General features: G+C 39.1%; 1 protein-coding gene across 6 annotated transcripts in view; it reads left to right on the forward strand.

The window, feature by feature from the left end:
* The window catches only part of RASGRP3 (RAS guanyl releasing protein 3), a 115,780-nt gene that overhangs the window by 59,911 nt on the left and 32,898 nt on the right, over window positions 1-22,971 (forward strand). For 4 of the 6 annotated variants that reach the window (XM_040224617.1, XM_040224622.1, XM_040224620.1 and 1 more), the window contains exons 2-9: window positions 9,574-9,706; window positions 14,671-14,861; window positions 16,108-16,210; window positions 18,025-18,087; window positions 18,837-18,968; window positions 20,493-20,640; window positions 22,127-22,300; window positions 22,685-22,801. In XM_040224617.1, coding sequence (XP_040080551.1) covers window positions 14,792-14,861; window positions 16,108-16,210; window positions 18,025-18,087; window positions 18,837-18,968; window positions 20,493-20,640; window positions 22,127-22,300; window positions 22,685-22,801 — 807 coding nt within the window. In that variant the 5' untranslated portion in view covers window positions 9,574-9,706; window positions 14,671-14,791. Of the gene's footprint in view, window positions 1-1,640; window positions 2,028-9,573; window positions 9,707-14,546; window positions 14,582-14,670; window positions 14,862-16,107; window positions 16,211-18,024; window positions 18,088-18,836; window positions 18,969-20,492; window positions 20,641-22,126; window positions 22,301-22,684; window positions 22,802-22,971 lie in introns of those variants that run through there. The other 2 variants (XM_040224621.1, XM_040224618.1) reach the window with 2 other exon arrangements.

Here is a 22,971-nt window from a genome sequence, read left to right on the forward strand (position 1 = left end):
GGGAACCAGTGCTGTCGACCTCTAAACTTCTTGAGAATTCCAAAAGAGCTTTTTAGTATTTTTGACAGATCCCCACCAATCTCCTTGTCCCCCATGTGTAAATCTACTAGTAATCCATTTATAGTATTGTTCTAATGTGGAAATATATTCTAAATTCTGAATAACAACTTTTCAAATATAGCTTAGAACATTTCATAATTTTAGGACTTCTTATTTTTCCTGTTGTGTTTAATGCCCTTAAAATCTTTTCAAATGAAGGTAATTTTTGGTCTGATGGGGAAGGCAGAGTAATGTTATTTCTCTTATGTTAGGGATGATGAAAGTGAACCTTAGAGAAATTAAGTGGGGCCGAAGATAGGACTGAAATTTACTATTCACTTATGTTTTCTCCTTTGTTGGTATGTACTGAAATTAGTTAATGTCTTAGATGGGAGGAAGAGATATCACCACCTCTTGAGATTTGTTTTTCTTTGACAGAAAGAAAGAAACATTTGCTGTAGGAGAAAAATCTGAAACAGAATCATTAAGTGGTGCCTTCTAATTATGGGCTTCAAGCTGTGTATATTTGATTGAGAATACAGAAATAATTTTTTTAAAAGCATTTTGGGGAGGTTACAATAGTTTACTTTTAATTAGTTCCAATAAAAAGTGTACCTCCAAATCCTTGACTCAGGAATAATTTCAAACTGAGACTTGGAGAGAGTGGGACAAATTAAGAGAAGAGCATAGAAACATATACATTACCATACATAAAATAGATAGCAAGTGAGAATTTGCTGTGTAAAACAAGGAGCTCAACCCAGTGACAACCTAGAGGGATGGGATGGGAAGGAGATGGGAGAGGGGTTCAGGAAGGAGGGGGTATGTGTATACCTGAGGCTGATTCATCTTGATGTGCAGCAGAGGCCAACACTAAAACAATTGTCCTCTAATAATTGTATTTTGTTCTATACTTCTTAATATTGTACAATTATAATCTTTGATAACTAAAAAAATAAAAAATAGAAGTAAAGTTTTCATAACACTAAAAAAAAGAATGCTATAAGCATATGAGTTTCTGAGCAAGTGCAAAATGTTTTCACTTATATACGTATAGCTGATTCACTTTGCTGTACAGTGGAAACTAACACAACATTGTAGAGCAACCATACTCTGATAAAAATTAATTAAAAAATAAATATAAACTAAATGGCAACCGACTCCAGTATTCTTGCCTGTAGAATGCCATGGACAGAGGAGCCTGGCAGGCTACAGTCCATGGGGTTGCAAGAGTCGGACACGACTTAGCGACTAAACCACCACCACCAATGTTTTAGAAGAAAATTTCACTTGTATGAGAACATTGTACAGTTCACTTGAAAAGGAGAAATTAACACTCCATCTTCAAGTAGGTCTGTATCTCTGTAAACAAAATTAGCATCAAAATGGTATAAGAAATCTAGTTTTTAAAGCTTATCAGTGTAAGTAATAAAATTAAATAAATAATAATGATAATGATCAAATGTTGTACAGTCCCTCTCTTTTTGTGGTATAGTCATTACTTATATGTTTTTTAAATCTTCAAAATTCAACTCATACCTGCCCAGCCCCAATCATTTTACTCTTAACAGCTCTTATTCCAAATACTGTCTTCTGTGTGTTCTTATTCTTTTTTCACATGATGCTAAGTTTTGATAGCAGATTGGTAATATCCATCTCCTGCCCAGTTCTAAAATCATGCTCGTAATCCTAGCCACTTTGCTATCTGACACCAGTGAATTTTGCTGGTGTTTTCTGTTTTCCTTTTGTGATCCATAAACTTAGTACTCTCTGGTGTCCCCTCTTTGAGGAAGCCTTCCTGAATCTCTTTGGTTAAATTTGGCCCAATTCCTAGGCTCCTATAATGTCTTGGGCATATGTTTCTGATACTGGGCTTAACACTGTTTTATAATAACCAGTTTATAATGGGTCTCCCTTACAGGGATGTGGGTCTTTATGAACAGCTCTTTATACCTTCAGCCCATAGCACAGTGCTGAACATTTAATAGGTAACCCCACTCCAGTGCTCTTGCCTGGAAAATCCCATGGATGGAGGAGCCGGGTAGGCTGCAGTCTGTGGGGTCGCTAAGAGTCGGACGTGACTGAGCGACTTCACTTTCACTTTTCACTTTCATGCATTGGAGAAGGAAGTGGCAACCCACTCCAGTGTTCTTGCCTGGAGAATCCCAGGGATGGCGGAGCCTGATGGGCTGCCGTCTATGGGGTCTCACAGAGTTGGACACGACTGAAGCGACTGAGCAGCAGTAGCAGTAATCACTGGCCTTTTTGCTCAATCAAACACATGCCTTTCTGTGAAAGCATGGAGACAATTTGAAGGCAATATTTCATTGTGTTATCTTCTTGCTGCATTCCTTCGTAACAACTTAGGACTCAGGTTTTGAAATCCTCTCCCAGTCCCTTCAGAGACAGGCAGCTTCCACTCCCACCTTAGAGGTAAGAGAGAGATTTTGTCCTCCAGGCCGTGTCTTCTGTTCACATTCTCTTGCTTCTCAGTGGTGGTCTGTGCGATGTCTTCATTCCTTTGGAGCCTCTTTTGTATAGATTCTGTTCCCTGAGATTTTCACTTGAGTCCCAGTGGGAAGATACCTGAGTTTTCCTTAACCCATGCCAGTTACTGAGAATGTCCTCCTGCTCCTGGTGGGTTCACAGGTATGAGGATGTTAGTGTTGGCACCGAGTACTAAACGGAAGTTAATAACTAGCTCAGAGCTCACCCCACAAGGCCTCCTTGCATTTTCTTTTGGTAACAAATAACAAAGTTTTGTTGTTGTTGTTCAGCCAGTAAGTCATGTCCGACTCTTTGCCACCCCATGGACTGCAGCACGCCAGGCTCCTCTGTCCTCCACTATCTCCTGGAGTGTGCTCAATCAAATTCATGTCCACTGAGTCAGTGATGCCATCTAGCCATCTCATCCTCTTGCCCCCTTCTCCTTTTGCCTTCAATCTTTCCCAGCATCAGGGTGTTTTCTCAGAGTCAACTTTTTTTTTTTTTGGCTGCATTTTATTTATTGCTGGATTTCTGTGGTGGGGCCTGGCCTTCGAGAATTCATTGGGTAAGGCTCAGCACAGTGACTGGATTGTAGTACCCCAAAAGAAGACTTCCTCTTCCTCCTCCTCCTCCATCATTATCATCATACACTCACTCTAAGGCAAATAAGCAATTAAAGGGTAAGGGAATATGACTTTATTTCAAGGCATTTGGAACCAGGTCTTTCCAAAGTACTAGTGCCACAGACAGGGTTGGTATGAATTATTGGCATCTTTAGGAGAAGAAAGTATTGATCTTTAAAGAAAAAACCCTATTTTCCCAAAGTTTAAAGTGTTAACTTCTGAGCTAACCATCTCCTATTTCTGGGTCTTATTTGGGGATATTTACAATCTGAATACTAGAGTTGCCATAACCCTTCTGTGAGGGTGAACATCTCCATCTAGAAACTATCTGACTGAAAATGCCTAATATGTATATATATTAATACTCTTCCGTGTTCGTCTACAGCCAAATGCAAGGAAAATACCCCCTTGGTTTGGACTTTAGAGTTTACTGCATTTTTAAAATTTTTATTTTTTTAATTGAAGGATAATTGCTTTACAATATTATGCTGATTTCTGACAGACATCAACATGAATTAGCCACAGGTATACATATATCCCCTCCCACTTACCACCCTATCCCACCCCTCTAGGCTGTCCCAGAGCCCTGGTTTGAGTTCTCTTCCATTGCATTTATTGCTAGAACTTCTTCAAGACTTTAATTTCTCATTCAACTCATGTCAGGTGACTGCAGATACGTTAGTTTGGTTGTCAGTACTAAATACTGTTAACCAAGAAAAAATAAATAAAATACAGTTTAACCTTTTTGCCAATACTTAATTGTCACAGAAAAAATGCTATGAGGTCTTGTGAGATGAGCTCTGAGATGGTCACTGACTTCTGTTCAGTGTCTGGTACCAGTGAGTCCCTAAATTGCCGAGCTTGCTGTAATAATGATTGTTATTCATTTTCAGACAATAGCGCTAGCGACAGAATGCTTAGAAGCTAAACAAAGAGAAAAATAAACGTTTGTTCTAGATAGTGCCTAAAAATGGATCTAATAGGCAAGCATTAGCAACAGCTAACATTTGTCTGGATAGTGAAAAGAATATAAATTTTTGGAGTCAGATGGACTTAGCTCTGCAACTTAACTAGTAATATGATATGGACAAATAATTTCACCTCTCCAGGCCTCAATTTCCTCCTCCATGAAATGATTATAATAATACCTGGCTTTCAGGGTGTTATAAGATTTAAACCTAATATAGGTGATTTCCCCATCATTATGTCTATCACATTATACGCTCCAACAAGTAGTATTTGTATAAGTTAATATTATTTTGCTTTCTAAAATCCAGGACAACACTGATTATTAATGCTCCATTAATTTACTAAAAGCTCTTTGTAGGAAAAAAATAAACAAGCAAAACAAATAAAAATTTAAAACCCAGGAAAATATCATTGTGACATTAAGTAAACCTATCTAAGTCAAAAATGAAAAAAATCACTTTTATATCTGAGAGATTCAATATTATCCATGACTATTGCTTCTGGTCAGTCTTAAATAGAATTTAAGGGAATATTGATCCACTGTCTGTAAATGTGGGATACTTTCTTCTATGGGTCATCATTACAGCCCATTTGAAATGCTTAAACTTTGCTATTAGCACTAGGCTCATTTTCTAAGTTCATACTATCATACTTTATGATAGAATCAACCCTGACCGTGCTGACAATGAGACTTTAACAAAGCACTCGAGGAAAAGTAACTGATTGGAGGAAATAAAGTAGAAAGAAAAGTTCTAAGAACTCAGAGTTGACGTTGAAAGAAATGAAAAAGAAAATTAAAACAAGACCAACACAGAAATAACCAAAGAATGCTAAATCTGAATAGTGAGCAACAGTAATGTGTCTTGTGACAATATTACCTTTTAAAAATAACAGATAATGAAACCACTGGAGATTGTGCATGGTGGGTCTGAGACACACAAATCTTGACTAGAAAGGTAGAGAACATGGGAATGAGTGGCTGAGGTTGAAGTTGCCAGAATGAAATTTCCTGGAGCAAGTCAAAGTGTGGTAGGTAAATTATTTCTTTATTATAGTTTCCTTTCCAATAGTATCTGTCTCCATCTTCCCTGTTGTAAGCAAAGCTAGGTGAGATGAGAGCCCCATGTCCTCATATGGAAACCATCCAGAAAATGCCAACCATGCTTTAGCTCTGAGGTTCATATATAGTATATATATAGTGAATATAGTGAAGTCGCTCAGTCGTGTCCGACTCTTTGCGACCCCGTGGACTGTAGCTTACCAGGCTCCTCTGTCCATGAGATTTTCCAGGCAATAGTCCTGGAGTGGATTGCCATTTCCTTCTCCAGGGGATCTTCCCAACCCAGGGATGGAACCCGGGTCTCCCGCATTGTAGACAGATGCTTTACTGTCTGCACCACCAGGGAAGTCTCTGAGGTTCTTACTTACAGAAACTTATGTGACTAGATAGCAGTAGAAACCCAGAATTGCCTGCTACATACAGAAGATGATCAATACTTGATCTTCTTGTATTGACATGAGTAAGTAATGTCACCCAAGGAACAAGGAACACTAAACTTCCTCTCAAAACAAACTCCAGAAGAGAAAATCAGCCTTTTATTCTTGATGAAAATAATCCCAATACTTCTGGTTTCTTTCTTCTGATCTTATACAGTTATCTTTTGCTTATTTTCTCCTCTGGGTAAACCTCAAATTTGCTTCCATCAGACCTTCCAGTGGATGACTTTTCTCCTTCTTTTAAAGTAAATAGAAGTCACTAGACAGAAACTTACTTGACTTCCTGCTATCAAAAGGACAAATATACCTGTATCTATGCATGTTTTTTCCTCTTCCATGCCTTTACATTGAAAGAGGCAACCTTCTGTTTTATCCAAGGTAAATCCCTCCACCTGGGCACAGTCCATCACTGTTGTCTTCCCAGAGACTGTGTTATATAAGTTCTTTTTCTCCTGCCCCTTAAATTTCCCTTTCCACTGAAGCTTAGCACTTAAACATGTAACAGATATCCAGAAGCTAACTCAACATTCCCCTTAGGATGTCTCAGACATCTCTAACTCAACACATTCAAAAATGCACTCATTGATTGCTGCCCTCTCCATGAACTTCTTACTCCCTCCCCCATTCCTTAGTTTCTCAGTCTCAGGGAAATGACCTGTAACCCAACCAGATGTCCAGCTGGAAATCTGGAAATTATCCCTGATTCCTCCTTTCTACTCATTCCCCATAGCCAACAGATCAGCCAATCTTGTTGGATCTATCTTCAAAATATGCTCTGTGACCAATCACGTCTCTCCATTTTCACTGCCACACATTGGTTTAGATAACCTCTATCTCTTGCATGGATAGTTATAACTGACTATGAACTGGTCATTAGTGTAGGTCTTTACTAATTTCTCCTCCATATTTCAGCTGGAAGAATCTTTTTAAAAATCCAAATTTGATCATACCATTTTCCTACTCACTTTTAAAATGATGGATTCTCATTACCTTTCAGATAAAGCCCAAACTCCTTAATATAGCTAACAATACTGTTCATGAGTTATTCCTACTGACCTTTTTAGGCTCATCTCTTGCCCCATCTTCAATACATCAGTCATTTAAATTATCTTTTAACTTTTCTTAATTGTTATCCTACCCACACTTGGCCTGGCTAAAACTCCTCTGACTCTTAGACTGTCTTAGTGCTCCAGCCCTTCACAGGATACTTTAATTTCTTATTTAATTCTTTGCTGGAGTATAAGAGCAAGAATTTGAAAAGACCCTGATGCTGGGAAAGATTGAGGGCAGGAGGAGAAGGAGACGACAGAGGATGAGATGGTTGGGTGGCATCACCGATTCAAAGGACATGGGTTTGGGTGAACTCTGGGAGCTGGTGATGGACAGGGAGGCCTGGCGTGCTGTGGTTCACAGGGTCACAAAGAGTCGGACATGACTGAGCAACTGAACTGAAGAGCAAGAATTATTTTTGTCTTGTTCATCAATTTATCATTCTTTCTGCTTGTCTCCAGCTTTTTCTACCAGCCACTCAAGTGTACCTTGCTTGGTATCTGGTGTCTAGTAGATACTCAATAAGTATAGGGTTAGCCACAATATTCATTTGGGTTTTTCTGTACAATCCTACAAAAAAACCTAAATGAACTTTTGAGCCAATGCAATATTTGTCATGACTTCCCTGGTGGCTCAGATGGTAAAGAATCTGCCTGTAATGCAAGAGCCCCAGGTTCAATCCCTGGGTCAGGAAGATCCCCGGGAGAATCCCCATCCACTCCAGTATTCTTGCCTGGAGAATTCCATGGACAGAGAAACCTGATGGGCTTACAGTCCATGGGGTCGCAAAGAGTTGGACACAACTGAGCAACTAACACTTTCACACTTAACCTTTACAATATTTGTCAAATAAATTAACTATCTTTCATAGTTTTGTCATTTCTCTTATTGAACTCAATAATCTTGATTCTACTGTGGAGTCTCAGTGAATATAATTACAGTACTTAAAAAATTTCATGTCTCTGTAGAGAAAGGAAGATTAAGCTTGAGTGTTGCCAGAATTACAAATGCCGTGACACCTTAGTTGTTAAAACTTAAAGTGTAAAAGTTTGTAATAACTACTGTTCATTTTAGCAAAGGATTTAGGCTTTTGGAGCAACCTCGTCTCCATATGAAGGTCATATGAGTGTGGGAACATACTTATGGTTACTTATATATTAAGACCATATCTGCCATTAGGAGGGAAGAATCTTCAAGACATTTCATTTGTCTTTTCTTGCAACAGATAGTGCTATAGACAAAACTATCTTAGGAAGTTCTAATATGGCCAATATAATTTCAACACTATTCCTTGAATACTTACTAGATGTAATATTTCACCTTATGAATTCTGCAATCCTAGAGCTGCCGGCAACCAACCTTTGCTGTTATTCTGGCATGTTTCCTAGACACTGTCTGGGAGTTTAGTCTACAGCATCTTTGACAGTCATTACCTTACTTTAGCTTCAGCACTTTCAGGAATGGAATTCGATTGCTGATGAGGCCACCTGCCCCTGGATGCCCTAGTGTCACAGTATGTTTTTTCTCCTATTTCCCTTTCCTTTCTCTAAGTTAACATCTTTCTTCCTATACTTCTAAACATTGATCTTCTATAATGCTTCACGTTAAGTCCTCAACTTAAATGCTTTTAAATATGGGAAGGGAAGAGGAACTGTGTACAAAGGGAGATACCTTCCCAAGCACCCAGTTTTTTGTAAGATTGACGGTGCGTGCCTTTTATGTTACCTTCTAACTCAAACAGTCTAGTAATTAGCATTAATGGCATTTCACTAAGAATGGTAATGACGTTTTACTCAAAGTAGTAGAACTCTCCCCATTTATCTATCTGATATTGAAACACGATTTTGGAAAACTAAATGCTCTGAGTCAAGAGTCTGGGACTCTTAAGGTCTGTCCATGTATAGCTGCATGGAGTTGGCTCCTTTGCACAGTCCCTGACATTGAGCACATCATTCTTATTGTCCTAAGCCACCTCACAAGGATTTTTTGGGTCTTCACAAGTCACATTAATGAAAATCTTTTGCTGCGTGAAGACATCATGGCCTTTGGAAATCACACCCAACAGATGTCTATTGTTCTTTTGAAGTGAGACTTTCTCTCTTAGAAAGAATTCAAGCTCTGAGGAAATTTTGACTTTTTGTATCCTTTTCAAACTTGTGAAAAATGTTTATGCTGGGGAGCAATAATTTTCACTGAAGCCAGAGAGTACCTATCAACACGAAAGCAAGTCCAAAGCCATCAGAAGACTAAACAACATGGAATAAAATAACATTGACATTCTCACTGAGACTGTCAAGAGTGATTTAGAATCAATTTCCTGATCACCATAACAAATTGTTTTAGAGATTTACTAACATTCAAAAGTCAATGTTTGGAAATTCTTAATGAGTAATCTACCCATAGATGTATACTTGAAATAAAATAATATTTTATGTTGGGTATAAATTTTGGTTTTGTCACGCTTGTAGGTGTTTTGGGCTGCATAAGGACTTAGTTGTTGCAGCACGCTGGATCTTCATTGCTGCGAGGGCTTCTTTCCAGTTCCCTCAGGGGCTTAGTTGTCTCATGGCATGAGAAATCTTAGTTCCTTGACCAGGGGTTGAACCCACATCCCGTGCTTGGAAGGTGGATTCTTAACCATTGGACCACCAGGGAAGTTCTCCATACTTGTAGCTTTTAATTGGCTGGAATTTATTTTATTTTTAAAAAACAATTTGATCTTAAAAATATCATGGCACCAAATAACTACTTCAAATGTATTGTCTTTTTAATTAATTTTGTGGGTGATGTTTAGACAAAAATCTCAAACCCACTTATAACTGAAGGGTTTTGGAAATGCTTTAATGCAATGGATTATTTGGGGCTCCTATTATTTAACTCTGAGGATTTATTTCTGTTCTTTTATCAGGTTCTCCAAAGTACTTATTATTTGTGTTGGATAAACCAGTTCAGCAGACTGCATCCTCAATGCATTTGCCAGTGATGAAAACTGCCCTTAATATTCTTTCAGGTCTGGATATCTATCTGTGTAAGACCAATAGGTAAGTATTTCTTTAAGCTATTGTAGATTATGTAAGAAACTTGCCAAAATAATTATGAGAGGAAAAGCTGAAAGAAACAGTTCTTTGGATGATGAAATTGTGGAGAGTGATTTTTTTTTTTTTGCTTTTTCATTACTGTCCTATTTTAAATGATGAATGTATATTGCCTTTGTAATAAAGAAACTTTACTTTTGAAAAAACAGTTGTAGACACAATAATATCCGCACAAATGAAATGAGATCTCAGGTACATATGCAGGTGATAGAATTCTAAACAGGGACACAGATACATCTACTGATTGCAGAAACACATTGTAACTGGAGAGCCTCGTCCATCTGGCTCTCATGTACTGATTCTTTGCAGATCACAAATATAACTCCAAATATGGTGACAGGTTTTTTTGGTGCCAGATTACTTCTAACCCTCTGGGGAAAGTCAATACCTTCCCCAGACAGAGTAGCTGAATAATTTTGGTTTTGACCTCAGAATTAGTTTAATTAATCTAGGTTGCTTGGTTCTAAGTAAAATATTTGCTCTTCATTAGCAAGCATTAACAAGATAAAAGAAAAAAAGCCTGTTTATTGAGGGCAGGAGGAGAAGGGGACGACAGAGGATGAGATGGTTGGATGGCATCACCTACTCAATGGACATGGGTTTGGGTAGACTCCAGCAGTTGGTGATGGACAGGGAGGCCTGGCGTGCTGCAGTTCATGGGGTCTCAAAGAGTCAGACACAACTGAGCGACTGAACTGAACTGATACAGGAAGGTAATCAAACTTTTCAGTTGTCCGTGTTGACTTTTTGTGGGTTTGACAGAACTTGCATTAAGAAAATCTGAAAAATTCTGCTGCAAAATGTCCTGGAAGAGGTACCAAGTTCTTATTATCAATGGAGTATATGCAGATACTATCATGTCTAGAAAGCTGCAGAAAATCTAGAAAACTTCTGTTACAGTAATGTTTACTAAAAGCTGCTACTAAACTAGCTACAGTTTAGTAGCTTTTAGTACTAAAACAAACTAAAAAACAACCTCTTAAAATTTTGTGGTATCCACTCTTCCAAATATGTACGTATTCAAGGACCAGCTTTTTATCATTTTTATTTTACTCTTTCTTTATCCATCCATTCACTCATTCATTAATTCAGCAAATTCTTTTTTTGAGAGGCAAAAATCTTAGGAATCAGGGAAAACACCAGAGAACTAAGACAAAAATTCCTGTACTCATGGAGCTTATGTATATAGTGCTAGAAAGATTTAAATGCAGATGAACAAATGTATAGTATCTCAAATGGGGTTACATGTTATGAGGAAAAATAAATCCAGGAAGAGAGATGCTGCTGCCGCTGCTGCTGCTAAGTCGCGTCAGTCGTGTCCGACTCTGTGCGACCCCACAGACAGAAGCCCACCAGGCTCCTCTGTCCCTGGGATTCTCCAGGCAAGAACACTGGAGTGGGAGATAGGGCATGCCAGTTGGGAGGTGGGCATGGAGAGAGAGTGTTGTGTTAAATTATGGTGTTCGGGAAGGGTGTTAATGAAAAGGTTAATTTGTTAAGAGATATAAGAGTTGGTTCTGCACTACTTTAACAATCCCATTTCACAAACCCTTTGAGTATCAAAGTGGCTCAGCATTGAACCACTGTTTTGGTTATTTTTATGACATGTGAAATGATTCTTTTGATGCTCTAAGAGTGGTACCTTTAGCACAAGACTGTGTTTCCATTGGATTTATTTAGCTGGTGAATAGTCTCATTCAGATGCCAGTCTTCAGTGGCATCGTTGAACTAATGCAGCCGCACATGTGGACCTTAGGCTTGTTTTTTTCTTTTCTTTTCATTCATGTCTTTGCCTTCTGAAGTTGACTGTGGGCCCACCAAAGGCAGGGATGAGGTGATGATGAGTTCATCTTGGCAGCCGCAATGCCTTGCCAAGTGCCTAGCAATTGTTAGGTGCTCCATGACTACCAAAGAATAAATAAACTTTGAGAGTAAAAGAGACATTGACTTTAAACAGTTCAAGAGATGAGGCCCAAATGGCCACATTTACCTGCTAAACTGTCCAAAGTGGATAACTGTCTTACATCATGATGACGTCTCCATTTCTCTAAGCCTTGTATGGAGCTGGCATCAAGGACTTGCTCTGTAAAATAAAATGATGGTGTGTTTCCTACAGGGACACTTTTGGTATAAGCATCTCTGAGAGGTTGTTTCTAATCCCACTTTCCCCATGCCGTTGCTATAAAATGGACAGTTCTCAGGACCACGTTTTCCTTCTACCTGTGTGACAGATAGCCTGGTTTATATCCTCTTTTTGAGATGGTGTGGAGTGCTATTTTTCACACTAGATGGGGGGGCAAAATTATGACAGCTCGTGATGTTCGCACTTGGGAGAGCAATAAAAGGGAAAAAGGGAAACCAAAAACTATTTTATAATGGAGTTCTGATTCAAGGCTTTAATAATTGTATGGCTCTAGACCAGCTGCCAAATTTCTGTGAATCCCATGACCTTGTGTCTATACTGGAAATCATAATTACTACCGTATAGTATTGCTGTGAAGGTCAAGTTGGATAATATATGCAAAACATCTGATATAAAACCTGGTCCATAATGTAGATGTTTAAGAGATTATTGTTAATCTTTTTATTATTGTTACAGTATTTTTAATACTTTTAATAACACTATTAGAAAAGTTATGCAAATAATATTTTTTTACCAGTTGTTCAACATTTACATGATCACATTTATATAATCCTCATTAATATATTTGTGCTTTAAAGTTTATCTCTCTATATATACTTGTAGGGGCTTCCCTGATAGTTCAGTTGGTAAAGAATCCACCTGCAATGCAGGAGATCCCGGTTTGATTCCTGGGTTGGGAATATCCTCTGGAGAAGGGATAGGCTACCCAGTCCAGTAATCTTGGGCTTCCCTTGTGGCTCAGCTGGTAAAGAATCCACCTGCAATGCAGGAGACCTGGGTTCGATCCCTGTGTTGGAAAGATTCCCTGGAGAAGGGAAAGACAACCCACTCCAGTATTCTGGCCTAGGTAATTCCATGGACTTTATAGTCCATAGGGTCGCAAAGAGTTGGACATGACTGAGCCACTTTCACTTTCATATACTTGTAATAAAATTAATCCAAGTAATCAGCAATATGTGAACCATGAAATTCCAGATGTTCAAGCTGGTTTTAGAAAAGGCAGAGAAACCAGAGATCAAATTGCCAACATCTACTGGATCATCGAAGAAGCAAGAGAGTTCCAGAAAAACATTGATTTCTGCTTTATTGACTATACCAAAGCCTTTGACTGTGTGGATCACAATAAACTGTGGAAAATTCTGAAGGAGATGGGAATACCAGACCACCTGACCTGCTTCTTGAGAAACTTGTATGCAGGTCAGGACGCAACAGTTAGAACTGGACATGGAACAACAGACTGGTTCCAAATAGGAAAAGGAGTACATCAAGGCTGCATACTGTCACCCTACTTATTTAACTTCTATGCAGAGTACATCATGAGAAACGCTGGGCTGGAAGAAGCACAAGCTGGAATCAAGATTGCCGGGAGAAATATCAATAACCTCAGAAATGCAGATGACACCACTCTTATGGCAGAAAGTGAGGAAGAACTAAAGTGAAAGGGGAGAGTGAAAAAGTTGGCTTAAAGTTCAACATTCAGAAAACAAAGATCATGTTATCTGGTCCCATCACTTCATGGCAAATAGATGGGGAAACAGTGGAAACAGTGTCAGACTTTATTTTTCTGGGCTCCAAAATCACTGCAGATGGTGACTACAGCCATGAAATTAAAAGACGCTTACTCCTTGGAAGGAAAGTTATGACCAACCTAGATAGCATATTCAAAAGCAGAGACATTACTTTGTCAACAAAGGTCCATCTAGTCAAGGCTATGGTTTTTCCAGTGGTCATGTATGGATGTGAGAGTTGGACTGTGAAGAAGGGTGAGTGCCAAAGAATTGATGCTTTTGAACTGTGGTGTTGGAGAAGACTCTTGAGAGTCCCCTGGACTGCACGCCAAAGAATTGATGCTTTGGAACTGTGGTTTTGGAGAAGACTCTTGAGCATCCCCTGGACTGCACGCCAAAGAATTGATGCTTTTGAACTATGTTGTTGGAGAAGACTCTTGAGAATCATTTGGACTGCAAGGAGATCCAACCAATCCATCCTAAAGGACATCAGTCCTGGGTGTTCACTGACAGGACTGATATTGAAGCTGAAATTCCAATACTTTGGCCACCTGATGTGAAGAGCTGACTCATTTGAAAAGACCCTGATGCTGGGAAAGATTGAAGGCAGGAGGAGAAGGAAGAGGATAAGGATGAGATGGTTGGATGGCATCATGGACTCAATGGACATGGGTTTAGGTAGACTCCAGCAGTTGGTGATGGACAGGGAGGCCTGGCGTGCTGCAGTTCATGGGGTTGCAAAGAGTCGGACACGACTGAGTGATTGAACTGAACTGAATGTTTATGATAATATGCCCCTGAATGTCTTTATCACTTAAGAAAATAAAGAAATTGTAAAATACTGTAAATTCTTTTCAACTGAAAAATAAGATGTTATTTGATAGGGAACATTCCCATGGTCTGGAGAAGGAAATGGCAACCCACTCCAGTATTCTTGCCTGGAGAATTTCATGGACAAGGGAGCCTGGCAGGCTACAGCCCATGGGGTAGCAAAGAGTCAGACACGACTGATTGACTAACACACACGTATATTTCCATGGTCTCAGAGCATCATACATGCTAAGGAATAGTTTAGCAGGCATTTTGCCATCATGGTGATTCACATAATCTCATCACTTTGATAATTTTCTTGCAGAAATACAGAGTAAATGGAAGTCATTATCTTTTCAAGTAGGAAAGCTACGCTTTAACTCTAGTTAAAGATATGTTAACTAGTCTGGCAGAACTCTAGTCTGATATTTTTTCTTCTTGTTTTTTAGAGCCCTGAGACTTTAGGACGGAGACCACCACTAAGCACAAACATCACCCGCTTGCATAATTATGGAGATGATCTGCATGGCGTTGAAAATGCCCCTAGTTTTTTGACGGCGGCACATAACCATGGGGTCAAGTGGACTTGGGAAAGCAGCAACATTAGATGAGCTGCTGAGCACTTGCATTGAGATGTTTGGTACGAGCCTTTCTCCCTTCTGTACATCTTCCTACTCTACCTCCCCCAGTTCAGTTGCAAGTGTTGCTATGGAACAGAAGTCAATTTCCATACATTGGTATTTGGGACTTCCCAGGTGGTGCTAACTGTAAAGAACCCGCCTGCCAGTGCAGAGACGTAAGAGTCGCAGGTTCGATCCCTGGGTTGGGAAGATCCCCTGGAGGAGGGCATGGCAACCCACTCCAGTATTCTTGCTTGGAGAATCCCATGGACAGAGGAGCCTGGCAGGCTACAGTCTGTGAGGTCGCACAGAGTTGGACACGACAGAAGCGACTTAGCACGCACTCACGCACCTTGTTATTTAAGGCCTTTTTATTAACCCCAGTCTGTCTCCCCAGTATCATTGCCCCATGCATTTTCTTCCTTTTACTGTCCACAGCTAATACCCAGACATACTGTTCACTTAATGTTTCTGGAACATTCCCTGCATCTTTCTGCCTTTATGCCTGTATCATACTCCTTCATTGAAAGTCTGCTTCAGGCCTCATTTAAGGTGTCATCTCAAATCTTCATAGTATCATTCCTGTACTCCCCAGTCAGGAATGCTGACTGCTTCCTCCACTCACCATAGCCCTTTGCGATTTTTTCATGGACGTGGTATATGCAGCTGTGATCCTTTCTTGGTCCTTTGGCTTAGACAGTGTGAATAGCACAATCTCCGACATTCTATGTTTGTCTATAAGTCTTATATCTCCTCCATAGTTGTAGACTTTACAGCTATATGCTTTTCATGTTGTCTAACTACCTTAGCATTTTGGATTATTCCTTGTACAAATAGAATCACAAAGAAGTTTTTTGTTGAATAGATTGTTTTAGGAAGAGTTAAACCAGACAGAGTAGGGTTGCCAGATAAAATACAGGATGATCAGTTAAATCTGAATTGCAGATGAGACACATTTTTGGTATAACTATGTCGTAAATAGGGCATGGGACATACTTGTACTAAAAAATTCTTTGTGGTTTGCCTTAATTCAAATTTAACTAAATCTCCTATATTTTTATATGTGAAACTTGGCAACTGTACACCAGAGGAAGGATGAGACCTACCCACTTAATTTGCAAGGAAATACCAGAAGTAGGAGGAAAATGATAATTGGGTCTATAAGAACTTTTTGACACTAATGTTTCTCTACTGATATTAGAAAAAGAGAAAAGTAGTATGTGCTATTGTCTCCTCACCTCTTAATCTTCTTTTATTTTTTAACAGATGACAATGGAGAGCTGAATAATAGTTATTTGCCAAGAATAGTTCTACTCATGCACCGATGGTATTTGTCTTCCACTGAATTGGCAGAAAAACTTCTCTGCATATATCTTTTTAACTACTGTGTAATTTTTACAATCATAAATCAAGTTCTGTACTTAGATGAAGTGTCTAACCAAAGCCAGTAAATTAAGATGAATAAACAGTCTTCAGTCAGTTATCCAGCTGTTTTGTGAATATATATAGATGTCTAGACAAAACATTTGGATGATTGACCAAATAGTTGATTATCCATCTGAATGTTTTGGCTCTACTGGAAAATAACCACTTGATATGAAATGAAACAGGAGCTGTAGCCTGAATGTTTCTAACTTGTCTTAAACATTTCTGCTGTTAGTGTAATGAAAGAATATTTAACACTGATTCAAGAGTTACTTTATTCCTTTTAGGAAGGCAGAATGGTAGACCTAGATGACACAGTTTAGACATATGGAAATGCCAACCAGAATAATATGATCTGGCTCAGGCATAAACACCACCTAAATTTTCACATCGTCCCTTGCTGGTGAGACACAAGGAACATTCTAGCAGGTTTATTATAATCTGTTAATTGACATTAATTTTAGATTTTCTTCTGATACAAAGGCAAAGGAAAAAACCATAGTTAGAAACCCCATTCTATAATAAGGACTTTTAGCAATCCACCACTTTTGTGCATGGTACAATCCTAAAAGGTGGCTAAAAGCCAAATGACTGAAAAATGGCTACAGTATAGTCACATACTTATAAGGAGGTTTTAGTCCCTGAGATCTAATGTTTATTATGGGTTCCTATAGTCTCTGCCTGCTGCAAGCCCAGAGGTCCTGCAGATGAGTGAGAAGCCTTGCAGGGCAGGGAGAGCCTGAGAGGGAGTGGGGCCACTGAGTGTTACTAGGGCTAGCGGGGCTTCCATCTGCTTCCTTAAAGTTTCCTCCACTTTCTACTTCTTCACTCCATCATCAACCATGCCCCCAACCTCAGACAGGGACTAGGTGTTAGAGACGAGAAGGGAACATTCACCCTGAACAGAGGTCCCTGGAAATGAGCAATATCTTAGTACCTTGTGGTCCAAGGATTCCACGGGTCCTGCTATTGAAAGGTGGTATGTAGAGAAGGATGGAGGGAACTATTCTAGTCTTGCCCCATTCCCTCCTTAGGGTCCAAACACTGTCCACAAAATGTGCCCACAGATAGTATTCTCATCATCAATATGTCCACTGCTATATGAAACACAAATAGAAAGGGGTATTTAGATACAGTAAAGCTTAATATATGAAAGCACAGATTGTATGAAAGTTGAAACCACCTGTGAATTTACATTTCTCTAGATTTTCCTCTCTTTGGATTCCCTGCTCACTGCATATCCATGGTACTTGGCATATGGCATGAACTCAATAAATATTAGCTAAAAAGTATGACTAAATAGACTTGAGACTAAATAACTGCAAGATGTGTATATTAATATACCCCAAAATGACATTTTCAAATACTAAAGAAATTAGAGTACTTACATACGCCATTAATCCTAGGTATAAAATCTTTTTGGCTAAAATGGTGTTTCTATGTACTATTCATTTTAAATTATCTATAGTTAATAGTATATTTGTCATTACAGTTGACAGTCATCATTTGGCAAGTGCTCAGGAAGCACTTTATAAGTGGCTTCTCTTCCAGACCAAAAAAATACATCTCAGAGTAATAATACGTGGTGCTAGTTATTTAGCACTGATGTCATCAGAACCCACTTTTCTCCCCACGTGAACATCCGTGTCACCCTAATAGTATAGTACTCTTCTTAAGAATTCATCTAAATTGATTAAACAGCCACAGATCTGTGCAAAGGAAACAACGTGCAAGGATTTTTTTCCTTAACTAGTGTACCTATCGAAATGCCAGTGGAGAAAGCTGTGATGAATTTCGATTAAAGATCTGCTACTTTATGAGGTACTTACAAATTTAATTGTCTTGTTTCTGGTTCCGGAATTATTGACAGTTTTCTTTTCCCTGAACTACAGACCTAATCTGACAGGAAAATGGACTCAAATCCCCCTTTTGTTGATTTTATTAAAAATGGCTCTCCTCTGTTGCTGGCGGCTTCCCTGATGGCTCAGACAGTAAAGTGTCTGCCTACAATGCGGGAGACCTGGGTTCAATCCCTGGGTCGGGAAGATCTCCTGGAGAAGGAAATGGCAACCCACTCCAGTACCCTTGCCTAGAAAATCCAATGGATGGAAAAGCCTGGTAGGCTACAGTCCATGGGGTTGCAAAGAGTCGGACACGATTTCACTTTCACTTTCTGTTGCTGGGGGCATAGAATTTATCTTTCTTTTGGACTATCAAGCAGTGGTCAGTGTGTTTAGGGGATGAAAGCAGCTCTGAGAAAGAGTGCATTCATTTTTTTCTACTCCCTCACTGTACACATTCCCACATACTTGCTATGAGTTGGGAGAAGGGTTTCTTCTCAACTGTGGTTCTAGAAAGAAAAAGACTCTCAAAGTAGGAGTGGTGGACTTGGGTCCTTGATTGAAGCAGGGAAGAGCAAGACTCAACGGGATAGATGGGGGATAAGAGATTGCTAATTTGAGGTATGGTCTTGAAGCATTGTTAAATGTAATCTGTAAAATGACACCATAGTTTCCACAGAGATCTAGCTTGAAATCTTCTGGTTGTCAAAAATACTTGATGTCTTTCAGGTACTGGATTGTGAAATTTCCTGCAGAGTTTAATTTGGACCTTGGTTTGATCCGTATGACTGAGGAATTCCGGGAAGTAGCTAGTCAACTGGGATACGAGAAACACACCAGCCTCATCGACATATCCAGCATGTAAGAATGGTGCAAGCTTCTTTCAAATATGATGAGTCTGCTTTTGGGGGGAGGGAGCAGTGATGATCCCGCTTGACCTCCATCGATACCTGTTCGGAATCAAGGTGTGCTTCTTTGAGGAAAGCTTTGCTGCAAAGAGCACAGTCCCGCTGGACATAGTTTATCTCTCCAAGCTTCAATTTCTGTGATTGTGAAGTAGAAATTGTACCTTTCTCATGGGGTTATAACCCACTCCAGTGTTCTTGCCTGGAGAATCCCAGGGACGGGGGAGCCTGGTGGGCTGCCGTCTATGGGGTCGCACTGTCGGCCACGACTGAAGTGACTTAGCAGCAGCAGCTGCATGGGGTTATAATGAGCATCCAAGAAGTACATGAGATAATATGAGAAAGTATTTGACACCTAATAGATGCTCAGTACTTGGTTACTGAATCTCGTCTCCTGTGCCCTTGCCACTGTCTTCTGTGGATCAGCAGCTCTGCATTACCAGGGGGCGGGGGCTCCATAGAAACATAGAATCTCATGCCCCACCCTAAAGCTGCAGAATTGGAAGCTCCATTTTAGTAAGATTCTCAAGTTCATATGCTCATTCAAATTCGAGATGCTCTGTACCATAGTGCTTCTCATGTCAGCCTGAGGCTGTGAAAATGTGGACCATAGCTGTGCCATGAGCTGATTAGCTCAATAATTAGGAACTTGGTGCTAATTAGGCTAGCATTTCATATTACTAGCTAATTCTACAGATAAAGCTATTTTAGGGTTGTAAGTATTATTATCCATATTGAAAATATATATATACTTTTGTGTCCTAGGCATTCATACTCTAGTCTCTTTTCCTAAAATGCTTCTTCAAGAGTGATCCATGGTGAATGGTCCTGGAATTATTAGGGGTGTTGTTAAAAATATAGATTGTTCAGCTCAACTCCTCTACTTACCAGCTATGTAAGCTTGGATAAATTTTTAACTTCTTTGTGCCTATATTTTCTCATCTATAAAATGGGAGTAATAATAGTAATACCTGATAGAGTTGTGAAGATTTAATGAATTAATACCTGTGATCATAGTGGTGCCTGGAACATCAAGTGTTTGGTAAATATTGATGTTAAAAAATAGATTATTCAGATTATTCATTCCTAGTAAATCAGAATGTCTGGTTCCAGCCCTCTGTTTTTATAATAAGCTTTTCAGATAATCCATGTGTTGGGGACCATATGGATTTTGGTGGTTTCCATCCCAACTATATATTGACAAAATCTCTCATGATTCAGACCTTACTGCTCACAAGAAAGACCAAGTAAGAGATTCTGGATGAATCCATGCAAACCAACCCTGTCTGGAGAAACAACTTGAAGATTATGTTCTACTGGCAATGGGTCAGTGGGTTTCTCTTCAAACACGAAGGATAGGGCATGTATTTTGCATAAGCCCCTGGAAGCAGGCAAAGAGTTAGAGAGTTAGTAGGTTAATAACTTCCATTGAGCGAAATGGGCTTTCAGCACATTGACCAGACTTGCTTTTCTTTCATAGTCCTTCCTATGACTGGATGAGGAGAGTCACACAGAGAAAAAAAGTATCCAAGAAGGGAAAAGCCTGTCTGCTGTTCGACCATCTGGAGCCCATTGAATTGGCGGAGCACCTCACTTTTCTGGAGCATAAATCTTTTAGAAGGATCTCAGTAAGAAACTGGACATTTATTCTTCCAAGGATAACAACCTCCATGCCAACTTTCCCAAGAGCTGCATTTTCATACTCTGAAGTGTTGGCAGCCTCTGTCACTGTGCTCCTCTGGAAAAGTGCCCTTAATTCACAGGAACAATCCCTTTTAACCAAAGATAAATATTATCCTGTCTTTCTTTTATGGCTCAGGAGCTATATTTCTGTCGCTATTTTCAATGTCTCCTTTCATAGGATTAAAGCATGATTTTCTAAATATTTGATGGAGATTTAACCATTCAAGGTTTATTTAGCTCCATTGATGTCTCCCAAGTGAATGCATTTGGCTGGGCCCTTCATTTGGGGGGGAAGAAATATTTATTTAGGTTGGGATTTGCATAAATGCCTAATTATGGGTATAGGTTGAAATTAGGAACTATAAGCTTTCTGAAGAATCTTAACATTAGGCTGTTTCTTTCTCAGGGATGGAGATCCTGGATTAAATATTTCTTTCTTACTTTGTCTTGATAGAGTTCCTTCTCTACGACCCCTTCCTTTCGACTGTGGTCTCTTCCAAGCCACCTAATCACTTACTCACTTTCCATTTGTTATACTATTTCCATAATTAGTCACAAATAGCCTTTGTCTTTGTCTCACCAAGCTTTGGGCATGTCACTCCTTTTCCAAGATGCCAAAGAATGAATTACATTATTGCTTGCAAAGAAGAACATGAGGTCAGAAGTATGGATTTCTGAAAGACTGATTCTTTTCACTGAGTAATCCTGCTTGGAGAGGACGTTCTGGGTCCCCACAGGCAGGCCCTGAGCGGAAACCTTGTGCTCTGTTTATATGATAGGAGGCTCTTGTGTATTAATATCTGATGACTCCAATGCTGACTTCGAGAAAATGTGTCTGTTTTGCAAAAGAGTGGCCTTACTTCAATTACTATTTTTTTCTCTTCTTTTCTTGAAAACAATTTTGCAAGCTTATTCTGACTTGAAATTATGATCGTTATGTTCATTTCCTCTTCTTTAATGCATGCCATTGTATCTCGAACTTGCCCAACCACTGAAATTACCAGTAGTGGTGAAAAATGGAGATTCTTAGATTATTCCTCTGGAACAGTGATCCTTTAGGTCTAACAAGTTTCCTGAAACCAGTGTTTTAGCAAATGCCCCATGTGGATCTTAAGATCCAGCAAATTCTGGACTCACTGGAATGTGACTTTGAGTCTTGTCCCTTGCTCTCCCCACCGACACTATGGTGTGTAATAATTGTGTGTCTGTGTATGGGAGAGTGAAATGCAGTGAAATAGCATGTTAAAGGTACAGATATAGTCATTATTCATAGTATATTCATATGTGTAAGATGCCATTGTAAGTGTGAAATGAAAGAAATAGTGATGTTGTTGTGAAACATTGTCTCACCTATGTTCCATGCAACATTCTAATTTATGATTTTTCAAAGACTCCATCATAACTCAGAGTCTCTAAATCTTCCTTTACTAGTTCACTGATTACCAAAGTTATGTCATCCATGGCTGCCTGGAGAATAACCCAACCTTGGAGAGATCTATTGCTTTATTTAATGGAATCTCTAAGTGGGTCCAGTTGATGGTTCTTAGCAAACCAACTCCTCAGCAAAGAGCAGAAGTTATCACCAAGTTTATCAATGTTGCCAAGGTATGTATGTCTGTTAATTAGACTGGGATTCTTAAAGCATTCTAGATATTCATTCACTTGGTTGAGAAAAGTCATTGAAGAAATTTGGAATTCACAATGTAGAAGGCAATTAAACTACCCATAAATGTCTAATGAACAAATATACTCTCATGCAAGAGGATTGCTTTTAATGGGTAACACTTGGAAGTATTTAATGTAGCTATTTTCTGTGAAAGGATTGGTATATTTTTCTAGTGAGTTTTGTTTGTATTTCATTTTGAATTGATATTGTTTTTCCTACATCCTTGTTATTAAAATTGTACATGACTTCATCTGTACTGCCAAAAGGTGAGAATAATTCAAAAATTGTTACACAGTATTGAAATTAACATTTTTTAATTGCAGAAGCTCCTTCAGCTCAAAAATTTTAACACCCTGATGGCAGTGGTGGGAGGCCTTAGTCATAGTTCCATTTCCCGGCTCAAAGAGACCCATTCTCATCTTTCTTCAGAAGTTACAAAGGTACAGTGAACCAGATCATAATCCCAAGTGAAAAATTTGCTTGGAAATTGTTTAGAGGTAGGATGATCCTAACAAATGTCACTCAGAGGGGGAAAGTTCTTTTCTTAGACAATAGGAGGTTATAGCCATACCTCCTGGAAAAACAGAATAGAAGTGATAGCAAGTGTTCA

Source organism: Oryx dammah, unplaced genomic scaffold, assembly GCF_014754425.2.
Source record: "Oryx dammah isolate SB20612 unplaced genomic scaffold, SCBI_Odam_1.1 HiC_scaffold_25, whole genome shotgun sequence".
Lineage (NCBI taxonomy): Eukaryota > Metazoa > Chordata > Mammalia > Artiodactyla > Bovidae > Oryx > Oryx dammah.